Source organism: Magallana gigas, chromosome 2 (assembly GCF_963853765.1).
Source record: "Magallana gigas chromosome 2, xbMagGiga1.1, whole genome shotgun sequence".
NCBI lineage: Eukaryota > Metazoa > Mollusca > Bivalvia > Ostreida > Ostreidae > Magallana > Magallana gigas.
The window spans coordinates 14724718-14737647 of NC_088854.1; the positions used below are offsets into that span (position 1 = coordinate 14724718).

General features: G+C 32.2%; 1 protein-coding gene across 10 annotated transcripts in view; it reads right to left on the reverse strand.

Moving 5' to 3' along the window:
* LOC105327949 (E3 ubiquitin-protein ligase CBL-B) overlaps window positions 1-12916 on the reverse strand; it is a 32984-nt gene extending 20068 nt beyond the window's left edge. For 5 of the 10 annotated variants that reach the window (XM_034448126.2, XM_034448124.2, XM_034448131.2 and 2 more), the window contains exons 1-6: window positions 12285-12906; window positions 7665-7811; window positions 6668-6799; window positions 6074-6211; window positions 3725-3944; window positions 1248-1409 (exon numbers count right to left, since the gene is read on the reverse strand). In XM_034448126.2, the coding sequence (XP_034304017.1) occupies window positions 1248-1409; window positions 3725-3944; window positions 6074-6211; window positions 6668-6799; window positions 7665-7811; window positions 12285-12829 (1344 nt within the window). In that variant the 5' untranslated portion in view covers window positions 12830-12906. Of the gene's footprint in view, window positions 1-1247; window positions 1410-3724; window positions 3945-6073; window positions 6212-6667; window positions 6800-7664; window positions 7812-12284 lie in introns of all 10 variants that reach the window. The other 5 variants (XM_034448132.2, XM_034448129.2, XM_034448123.2 and 2 more) reach the window with 4 other exon arrangements.
* Window positions 12917-12930: the final 14 nt, after the last annotated feature.

Below are 12930 nucleotides of genomic sequence, written 5' to 3' on the forward strand. Positions count from 1 at the left end.
ATCTTTCACACACTATGGATTATGGGTCTTTGAAGTTGGCAGCAAACTATGACAAATTTGTGTGGAAAATAAGGAAAATTAATCAACTTTATAGTTAATGTAACAATAAGATGTAAGACTCTTCCAATAAAATCTGTATGTCTGAGACACGTTTTCTTTTTCAATAACCATGACAGAAAGAGAAGTACATACAAGTACAGATATTTCTGACAGAAAACCACAGGACTAGCTAAGATCAAATTTATTTTCAAATTAGAACATACTAGCATGCATCATCCTTCACCACATATCAGATTATCAAATAGCTGTAGAGCTGTACCTCCATGGGTAATTCCCATTCATACAAAAAACTATATTTTTATTGTCCACAAAAAGTTGCACATGGTTTTAGACTTATTAAACTAATTTAGGAATTTATTCTTTTAATACTTTCATACCGAAAAATTGTTGAGATATTTTCTACTGATTCACCACTTTACTTGTTTTAAACATTTTCCTAAACACCCTAACTGACCTCAGAGAGTGAAGTACGTTAAATTCACATCGAGATCGAGAGTCGCCATTTTTACCGGTAAACAAAGATTACCACTTCACCTTCTGGGACTAGTGAGGGTGTTAAAAGATATAAGATGCAGGTAAAGATATGACATCTTAAGTAAAATGTGTCAAGAATTTGATATTGATAGTAGAATTTTACAAAATATTTTCCTAAATTAGGTTAATAAGTACAAAACCATGCGCAACTTTTTGTGTACAATAATTATACAGTTTTTTGTATGGATGGACAACAGCTCATTTACCCAATTTTTGCGAGATTATCATCAAGGAGTAAATTGAGTTGCAGAATTTATCTAATTCTAGCATAAATAGAAAGAAAAAAAAATAGTCATTTACTAATCTAGAACTTTCTTCTCCACTGAATTTAAAATAAATAAACTTATTTTATTTTTCAAGAGTTACTTTGTGATAAAAAAAAAAAAAAATACAATTAAGTGCCAATTTTTAAAAAATCAGAGATACAGATTTTAGTCCTGTTTGATACTGCATTATTTTTTGAACTACAATTTCTGAATTCTATAAATGAAAGTCCTTTAAAAGTCAAAATGAAAAAATGAATAATTTATTAATCTCCAGACAGAAATTTAAAATCAATAATTTTTTTTGTCTGAAAATTCAGTGCAGAAATACGATACTACACAGAACAGGAACTTGTTGAAGCAGTATCAGGCAGTGTAGGAAGAACTCACATCATCGGCGATGTCATCCTCAAACATGTGACGAGAACATCGCTTTCTCTTGGGTTCCACATGTTTGACTCTTTCGTGGTGTTCGTTGAAAGGATCTACAACAACTTGCTCGGTGCCTTTGATTTCACAGCGACAGAATGGACATCCTTGTCCATCTGAGTCCTGAAGTTTGAGAATGAAAATAAATGTGTGCTTCAAGCATAAAAATATTAAGCTTAATGGAGGGCTGTTAGGTTGGGGGTTAAACATTGGTAACTACAATCACTTATCATGTATTTGGAATATGCATATGCATTTGAATTCTATTTATGGCAGTGTGAATTTATTCACAGTTTAACGTGAAAATGCAGTCAGTAAAATGGTTGAATCACAATACTGTATTGTGTAATCTTAAAAAAGACACTTGAGTGACATTCGATGCCGCGTACGGTAATACAGCCAGTATATCCTGACAGTGTGCCAAAAGGAAGTTTCCACTTTGTATGTAATCAGTTTTTTTTAGTTAAAAACTAGGTCAGACTCATTTTTACAGAGACCTGGTAGCATCAGTTAGCATCATCACGTAACTAAATATGTGTATAAATATATATAATAGCTAAACTCATTATTTTTTGGCAAAGTTTATATACATGTTGACTTCATGCAATTTGCATTTTCATATCACAAAATGCTATTAACTAATTTTTTTAATAAGGTAATGAAAGTAAAAAATGAGCTAATAATATTCTGCAGTTTCAGTGGCCTACATATCATCTATAAATAATGACCTAATGAACAATATTTCCCTTCAAGTAAAAGGCCAAACCCAATTATGACTCTTGTTTAATGGCTGCTTAAATTGACTTAATAATTATTGTTACTGAGTGGCCTTTACTTACTGGTATTCATGCAACCACAATAACTGCACATTTCATTTAGTATGTTATTAGAAAAAGTTCGAAAAAATATAGATATTTTTCAAAATTTCTCTTTAAATAATTTGATACACTTTTATTAAATGAAAACAGAAAACTTTTAATTTACTTTGAATTCATAAAGTTTAAAATCAAATGCTAATTCTGCATCTGCCTCCAGAAAATCTCAATGCAATTGATACATGTATCTGAAAGGTAATTACAGTATTTCTTTGAAGATATCAATAATTCCTTGTCTATGTATATGTACAGTTAATATGTTCAATGGCTACATATGTCTTGTCACTCCTGACAGCTGAGTTTTCTGATGCCTGGCAAAAGGTATCAACAGGTATAGCAAAGATTCTGTCTACCTGTTATACTACTGAGATAGTCTACTTAGAGATTAACCACTGTAAATTCGAACATTTATTTCCTCATAGGATAAGACCATGTTTAAACAGTGCTGGACATTATCTCTAATAAATAAAACAGTAGGTTTTGCTATTTTGTACATTACACATCCTCACTAAAAAGTCCAATCAAAAACCTTTTATCTAAAAGATATACCGGGGTACCATTAAGAAACTAAAAAACTACTTGTCCCAATTTAATTTGTACCAGTTGCCCTTTAGTCAGTGGACAATTTTGAAAAAGGGTTAATTCGAAAAGATTCTGGTAAGTTAAACTTGTTAACACCAAAATGTATTTGGCTATTTTTCTTTTAAAAGTTTACCGGTAACTGGGCATAAATACAAAGCGTAAATAATCTCATATATACCCCTAACTGTATAAAACCAATTCATCCAAGCCTTCAATTTTTGAAAAAAAATTCTAGCCATTTTTGCAAACAGTTTTCCTATCATATGCATGCTACATCCTTCCTTCTAAATTTAACAGGATGTGTCTTAAGGACGTTGTTTACTCTGGGTTTGAGTTTTCAAATTTGGATTAAAGTTTCAAGTTCAATGTCATGAATAAAATTTGTTCTTAAACCAGAAAGTATTATTGAAATGAATTATTATTGATATAACATTCGATATTTTTACTATATTATGGAATTGGGCTCAAATAATATTGGACTTTAATCAAAATAGATGAAATTTGGACTAAATTTTTCAAATTTGGTTTTTTAATTAAATATTTTTGACAGTACTATAATATTAAAAGTTAAGATTTTATTTGTTAGTTAACATAATTTTGCATGCTTTCTGTTGGTTTTATCATACTTTTTCATTTATATATATAACACACAATAAATGGTTTATCATTCTCATCAGTGGAATTTTTTTTCATTGTGAGTAAACTTAATCCTTAAAAATTTATTCAGAATAAAAAGGATATAAAGTTTTGTGACAGAAGATCTACTTCGTAGACATCTTTACTAAAAGGTCTTTAAAGAAACCAATACAAAAAACTTTTTGATAAAAAAAACTATTAAGCAGCATACTCTTAAATGAGAACTTTGCCATAATATGTATTAAAAGAAACCTCAACCAGACTATTTGTTTCCTTCCAAAGCCTGATACATGTATAAAAATCACCACTAAACTCTCAAACGTGTGACGCCGCAAAATGCATTACCTGCCACTGTGTTAAGCATGGTGTGCAGAGGAGATGACCGCAGGGTTCTATTCGAATATCCTTGTCATTTTCAGCACAGATTTTGCAAAGCTGGAAAGTGGACCCCATTTCGCAATACAACTCGTACTGCTCCTGAGTAACTTTAATGTGATCCTCTTCACAATCCTGGACAAGGAAACTCAGGTCAGGGTTAATGGAGCGTCCATCTGGATACTTGAAGCTGCAATATTATAAATGGCAGAATAATGTATTTGTTATACTCAAGATGAAGAAAAATGCTTTAGAGGCCTCTAAATACTTTATCCTGTATGGGATTTTACAATTAAAGTGTGAAAAATCATTTTAATTTTCATACCCAGTTTAAGGACTTGGATCATACCCGGTATTCATATGTTGCACAAAGGGAAAGAACTCTGGACTACATTAGGCCAAAAAAAATTAATGATTTGTTTCTCAGGCACCGCCGCATCAGTAAAATCATAGCCGCATCAAACTTTTTTATCGTTATTTTTCCGGATTTTTTATATCTTATCATTATCGGTTTTTTCTATTATGGAATCTATGTAAACAAACGCTTAGAATAAATGCTTGTCTCTGTCAGTGAAAAACGTTATTTTATCTGAAACATCTACCCAGTGACCAACTTAGGGGGCTACCTGGGCTAAATACAACTTTATGTAAATATAATTACTCGCTTTGTGGTCGGTAACTTCGCCAGAATTTTCTCAGAAAGAGAGGTTGAAGTTGCCCTGTATTCTGAGTTCACGATCGTGAAAGTTAACTCCAAATGCAATAAAATGATAATCATCTAATTCAAAAGACATTTTCATAGCCTAAGTTAACCCCTGTTGCGATTAATAACTACCGACTGCCTTATCTTCAGAGGTTATAAAAATACGGTTGATGCAACCACATACTGTGCACTGAAAATTACAACCGATGTTTATAACTTTAGGTGCTGATATTACAATTAGTTGGTAATTAATTAAAATAATTTAATTAATAACTCTGCCAAGTTAGTGCTAAAATAATCATGAAACCGTTTGTCTACAATTATCTTTAACTAAAAAATTCTGTGCAACATGCAAATATATGACGGTTGTAATTGGGTCAAAGGGTTGGACTAATACCTCCAAAATACACTTAAACACATAAACTGATTTTATTTGTCATTTACCCAACACAATAAAATTATTACGAAACATTTCAGCTACAAAATGTATGAATACACATATAGTAAATTAAATTTAAAAAATTGGATAAGATTTTAAAATTTTTAGAAGTTGTTTTATTTTTAATTGACTTGCTTCTAATCAAATTCAAATTAAGGTTGAATTTGTGTATAAATGTATTATCATTAGCATTATGCCATTGTTAAAGAATGGAAGTCTACCTGATTTCTCCCTATTTTTTTGTGAGGGAGAATTTCAGAAGTGAAATCTCCCTAAACTAAGTTTGCTCTGGGATGGTCCCTGTTAACACAACCACTGAAATTTCTTTGTTATCTTCAGAAATTGAAGCCTCTGTGATATTGCATAGAAGCAGGAATAAAGGTCACTCATATTGTTTGAGAATTTTATGTGACTTATTTACTTTTCCTTGATTTCTGTCCTCAAGGCACTGAAGATTGATAAGAAAACACCCCCAAATGAATGCTTTATTTGATAAATTTTTATATGGCAAATTTAACTAGTAAAATGCCATAAGAAGTCCCCCATTTCAGTTTAGACTCCTGTTATTACTGTGGAGGGGAAAGATGGGCCGCAAAATGGAGCAGGGGCATAAACCATTTGTCTTTTTTGTTCATATGCAAAAACTCAACCTTATAAAAGGAAACATAACAGTTTAAACTAAAAAGAACAAATTTAATAAAACAAATGTTTAAACTTTGCCAATGTATGAGCTTGATGAATATCTGCTGATGAGTACACAAATAAATCATATAATATGGGTTACCATCATTGTAAATTTTGTCAAAAAAAAAAAAAAAAAAAAAAACCTGCCTGCCTCATCAAAATTTCAAAATTTTGGCCCGAGAAACTAATGATTAATTTTTTTTGGCCTTAAGAATGCATTTTTGAAATTCTGCAAAATGTGTGACAACCTCTAAAAATGGGTCTATTTGTCCAGAAAAGATGGGAAATTTACAATTTGTACAATTAATTTTCTTTCTATCAGAGCTGTAAGTTTAGCAATTTTATCTTAAGTAATTTTGAGGACTTGGATAATTTTAAAAGTTTTGCAAAAAGGGAAACAACTCTACATTGAGAATGAATTTATAAAATTGTAAAAATTGTGACAACCTAAGATAATGGTCAATCTGTTCTAGAAAAAGGGGAGATAACTTACAATCCTTCCCTCTGGCCGTCCAGCAGAGCCTGACAGAGAGACTTGTTCTGAGGAATGGTCTGTAAGATTTGGCCCTCTACTGTCACATAGCCAATGGCCCACTGCCCTAGTCTTGTGCAGCTCAGTCGAAAGACGTAACTGTATCAAAACGACAGTACAAAGGTTTATACATGTACACATGTACTTCCATAAAATGAATCAGAAAGCTATAATATTGTTGTATCTTTTATATCTATGATGAAACTATAAATATATGTATGGTAGTTTCAAAGCATCAGAGCTAACAAGTATTAACATAGTGTCATGTTTGTATAGTAGTGTTCGTTTATTCATCATTTCTTATAAAAATAACATTCCATGAAACATTTGTCAAATATCTATTTAAAATATTCTGTGTTCTATAACCTCTTTTATAAAATGTTGACAATGCACACTATTATATAGCACAGACTGGGACCATGCAACTTTGGTCGTGTACATATATATCATCTGAAAAAAGAGTTTCCTCTTCCTCTTTGTTAAAAGAGCTTATACAATATTAGGCTTCATTCTACAATGAACTTCATTCCAGGACAGAGAGTAATGGATGCATACCTTCCTGGCTTGGTGACATATTTCTGAAGTCTAGCTTTGACTTCATCATATGTTAAAAATGCTACGTAACCAGGGTGGGTAACTGCCAATACATTCCAGTTCCGTAGTAAATTGACCCACGGCTGGAAAAGTCTGAAAAAAAATAAAAAACCAACAGTAAAATTTATGCTGAAATGTATAATCTGTAAGGTTTTATTAGGCAGGCAATAATGTCAAATTATTATTTCAAAGTATAATTACTGTCTAATTATGAGTCAACTACCTTTTTAATGACCAACCTTACAAATTTATCGAGAGAGAGGAAGAAATTCAGAGTTTCCTGCTCTTAAAATTAATGACGTAATCATCTAAATGGAACTTAAAATCTCATTTAAAAATGATCTGTTATGCATCATGTTTAAGTTGAAAAGGAAACTTATGCAGTACAAAAAAAAAGTCTTTATCAATAATTTCCATGTAGCTCTTGAACAATTAATATTTTAAATCATCATATTTGTCAATAAATGCCATATTTTAAAGTCTAAGTGAATGCACTATTCTCAGTCATACCTTGTTCATAAATCGAACACAAAGACCTAGATATAGTCATTTAGAACCATTTTAACAAGAGCTTGGACTTTGGGTAGTTGGTGTCAAACTGCAATGTGACTAGGCCTGTCTTTTTCATTGTAGGCCACTCAGCCATTCCTCTTTGAAATCAAGATTTGTCTGGCTTTTGAGCTAAGACTACTCAATCGGTGTATATTTCACTTGAAGCCAGCATCATTTTTAACTTGTTTTGACGCAAGAAATAGATAGTTACGTCCTACTGAAAGTCCAAGGCCTTGTTAAAATGGTTCTAATACAACTGGGATCAATGGTGGATCTAATCAATATAAAAATCTTATACCATAATTTCATTGTAGCTCTTACGCAATTAATAATCAGACATTAATTGACAAATATGCCATGATCTATAGTCTAATTCTTTAATTGAATGCATTAGTTTTCTTCATACCTTGTGAATACATCGAAGTCAAAGACCGAGATATAGTCATTGCAGGTCAGATCAATGGTGGATTTCAATGCCATAGCCTCCAGTGGAGAACTTATTGGGTGCGCCTCGTGCAGGGTCTGTCGGAACATCTTCCATGATACAATGGTCCTAAAAATGAGAACAAAGACATGAAACTAAGGGTACACAGGAGGGACAACAATGGGACGGTACATCAAGACCTGGCCCTGTTTGTCTCTATAGTTTAATCAACCAACAAATGCAACACTGGTCTTGTTTGCTTGACAGCATTTATGACTTTTCTTAGTTGTTAGTATACAGATATTCAATTTTTCTGTCAACTAAGGCAAACAGTGTGATCTCTCTAACAAGATGTACCTGTAATCCTGTATGTATACTTTTCTTGGTTTTTAGATGGGTGATGGTGACCAGAAGAAGTGGTAGAGTTTTCAGACAAAACAAATATTAAATGTCTAATTCTTCAGATATTTGATTTATTAAGAATTAAAATTTTATATATCTCTTTCATTGATAAATACAATCATGCTGCATAATTCTAAATCAAAATTTATGTTTAAATGGCCTTTTTATAATCTTTTCGATATACCGTGGTACATGATATATAGTTTATCACGATAATCTGCATGAATGTTCATAAATTCTCTGCAAAATTCTAGGGCTTGATTATAGATAAAGACATGCAAGAAAATTAAAGATTACTGATGCAGTGATCTGAAATTTTATCAGAATTTTGAGCAACCCTGTAAATGCCCACACATTTTTAACACAGGAAGTTGATTAATGTAGATAAATAGATACCGAATATCTTTTTCTATATCTCAATTCTGTCATGGAAATGAAAATCAGGAACTTTCTACATTTGTCACTCATTAAAATCAATTCCAATACATTACTATATTCTTCCAACTGAAAAAAAAAAACCCTACAGTAGGAAATATCAATCAGCTTTGCAGAATGTAAACAAAAAAATAAATCAATGTAAATAAAAATGCATATTAACCAAAAAAAAATTCTTGGAAGAGTTTCTGAATGAGATGAATGGTGGGAAGATGTTCAGCATCTACACCAAGGTTATGTAAGTATAATCAGACGGACTTGATGCAGAGCCTGCTATACTTTTGATTGGTTCAAAGAAAGAAGTGCTCAGTGTGGCAGTGGCGGCAACCCGGGCCACTCCCTGTGAATCCGCTGAGTAATTCATCATTAAGCAGGAATTATGTGTGTTGTCTCGGGCTCTTGGGCCTCAGCATCAGAAAAACCAATGAATTATTAAGTGTGTGTACACAATGTAGAGGAAAAAGCTTAATGAGAACCAAACCCAGCTTTTATCGACAGACATCTCTTTTTAACTCTTAATTCATATAGGTACACTTTATAATCCTTTTATACTTTCAAGGTTCTTGCAGACATGACTCAATCATGAATTTGCTGAAGAAGGAAAGGTTTATTATTTCATTTACTCTATATATTCAAATTTATGAAGATATTTTTTGCCCAACATTTTTTTTATTTAACTGCAACTATATATTTAATTTCATAGTATGATAATGCCTGGGTAACTTTAGAGTCTCTGAGGTAATTCTTTGGAGGTGACTAAGATTTACGGCCAATTCTTGTAGGGGAATTTATTATATATATATATATATATATCAACCAAAATAAGTAGTGGTAATTTATGGACCTGTATTCTTCTATCACATCACAAGCAGACTTTCTACCTCATTGACATTTAAGAAAACAAAACTGTGTTATCAAGTACTGTGTGTGTACGTTCTCCTTTTTTCTACCATTGTAAGAGCCTATATCCTGATTCCTCCACTTGATTGTGTCTACAAATGGCCGAGCAATTATTATTACACTTCTTTCTCTCTCTTTTTTTTTTTTTACTTCTAGACCATGCTTGAAAAGATATCAATTATAATAGAATCAATAAAAACAAGTGATTTGACACATCAAATCCTTTGAAAGACCAGGAAGATATTGAAAAACTAGTACATGCAAATTTAAACGTAGAGCTTGGGCTAACATTTCATATAAAATAAAGTATATCTGTTAAAATAGAATTAGACTTTTTAAAAAATAATATACACTCTAACCTATAGAAACATTTTAGAGGTGAATATGTGCCAGTATATACTTATGTATAAGTCATTTAGATGTAACTCAGAGAGAAACAAGTCTAGACATCAACACATCTCCAAACTGAGCTTCCTTGTATGATATCAGTGATTTTGTTTACAACAATACACTTCTGTACATGTATTCAATATACATACACAATTACTTACTTTACTGTCCCACATCCACAAAAAGTGGACACTGTAATAATGGTTAACAAATCTACACACTAATATTTAAAGATCTGATGCAAAATAACTGGTACAGATAGGTCTCTGCATGACAATTTCTCTGCTATTGTTGTGCATATAAGTAATTATAATTATGTACTTAGTTACTGGTGAAAAGCAAACTATACATAACATTGTGTACTTTTCTTATAAGATTCTTTAAAATATGTATACATACTAAACAGATATCTTCATTATTATTTTAAATATTCTCAAATTTTGAAACTGTATACTTCGCATCATAAAAACAACGAGGGTGATTCAAAGAAGTTCTGAACCAGTACTTGATAATCAAGTTTCAGTATCAGTATAAAAAATTAAAATAGTTGGTACTGAGTCATCGGCTAATTAACAAATTCTGTGAATTCAGTTAGCTCAGCAAGTGTATATATGTGCATAAAACATGCACATGTTTATTGAAAAATGATTTTTCAATAAACAGTTTTGTTTAAAATATTTAAAAGAAATTTGTGAGCATGCTAACATTTTCTGGGTGAATGGATTCCAAATATTGAATTTGATGTCATGATCTAAGACGCGACATCTAGAAGAAATTTTGATAAAAGGTTCATGAAGTAAAATGAAAATAAAAATGAAGAGAATGTTACACACTCAATTTTTTTATTTTTTTTGAGTAAATCTATCCAATGGTCAAACTTTAATAAATATATAATTTACAATGTTACTTTTACACTGAATAGAAGGCCATTCCATGTAACATGTTTTGATACAGTTTACTAGATAGACCCATAAGAGGGCACTTTTAACCAACAAGGAATCATTCAGAAAAGAAGAAGTCTTTAGCAGATAACATGTATAAATTTTTCAAAATCAAATATTTTTTTTATACATTCTATCAAGCTAATCGAGGTAAAACTAAGTAATATTTAATTTCATTTCCTTGCAAAAATAGAAAATTAGATCTGAATTTAAATACCCTGGTACCAGTAGGTTATTGCAGAATGAGATAAATATATATTTTAGATACATAAAGTTGGTGGATTCAGATAGTTGCCCAGGAGTTCCTCCTCAAGTCACCCAGTGTGTCATGAGATTAGATAGAGGCCCTCTGTACATGTAAAACAGAACAACAACTTATCCTTTACCACAATGACACAATTGTTTTAGCTCTTATCAATCCCTTATGGTCCTCAACCTGACTCCAAAGTGTACAGGGATGTACCTTTGTGTGCAATGCCAGAGTAGTGTCAAAATAATACTTAATAAACCATTGTCCCTGTATACTAGTTGGTAGTATATTGTATCTGTGTACTGTATAGTTATATAATATACTGTGTGTGTTAAATGTGAAGTATTTTATTTTGCAAATGTAGCTACAAAGCCTGATACAGAGATTCACCTACCTTAAAGTGATTGTTATTGCTAGGAGGCTAGCTAGACAACTGTAGCTCTACAGGAAAATTGATAGACCACAGAACTACAGTTTTATGCATGCTAAACATCTTAATGTTACAGTGCTCTTTGCACATGGCTAATTTTACCACTGATGTAAATTGATCTGCCTCTGAAATTCTTTTTAAAAACCCTTACTAGCCCAATTAAGTGATATGCAGTTTGTTTACAGGTAAAAATGGTGACTGGATCAAAATCAAACACTCTTAATTTTCTAAAGTTGGTGAGAATGTTTTACGAGAAAGCACAAGGCAAGAGAAGGTACAAATTCAGCAGTAAATTGTCTAAAGAATACTTTGGTATCAAATAATATTTCCACTGAATGTGTTAAGAAACTTGGCTAATATGAGTCTAAAACTAATGCCCTTTTCAGTAAAACATAAATTGCAGGCTCTGAATGGAACTGTACATCTACATTACAATCTGTCAACCTTTTTCTCATAGAGCTACAGTTTTGCAACTACAAGTGAGCATGTATAATGTGTCAACACCTCTGTGCATTCATATTTTAACAGTTACTAGTCTCCTTAAGGTTTTGAGGATCTCATGTCAATGCCTATAACCATGATAACATCTAATGAATTCTCAACACTAACTACTTCCTTAAAATGACCACTCTCTATATGGTTTACCAAGCCTAAGATTAAAAGAAATAACCATTTACAGCTCCATCTGTAAAGGGGTGGGAAAATAATGACGGACCAGTCTGGAATTCAAACCCAGGCCCCCTGAATCTTTGGTCAGGTGCTCTACCAACTGAGCTATATGGCACTGCACCATTAATCGAACTGGTCTGACTGTCACTATCATTTGCTCCCTGAGAGAATAAACCCAGCCTTACCGATCTCCAAATGATTTTCGCCACCACTCTGCTGCATCACTCTTTGTTATGCGAAAATTGTCCCCTGCAAATTGTCCATTTGGATATATTGCCTTAAGCTCTGCTAGCATGTGAGAAAACACCAATGATAGTTTGGTTAAATTTCGTCTGTAATGTGAATTTTCATCAAACATTTTCTCTTTCCCTTCCTTGAAAAGTTTTATTGTGGCTTTGCACTTGTTCATGAGATTTTCTATAAACACTCGGAAGTAGTCATTTTCATTCAAAGTATTTAGTTTATCGTCGTGTTTATTGTAAATTAATCGAAGATGTTGGTAAGTATCTGGTAATAAATCCAAAATGAAAGGAGGACTGTTTCTCAGATTCATTCTTGGATGTTGACACAATTTCACTACTCTGTCCATCAATTTCCATGATTTTTCGATCGTCTTTTTATCAACAACAAGTTTGGGTGTGGCGAGTACTCCCTGAAGAATTGATCCGATCATACCCCCAAAATTCTTACTCGGGGCGTTACGATTCCGATCTTTGGGTCCCATCGCCATTTTGCTGGGGCAGCTTCCTGGTTCAATACCTCATTCTCACATTTTATGTTCCTAGTTTCCGTTGTACGGTCATGTGGTAATGGGGTAAATAAAGAGCTGAT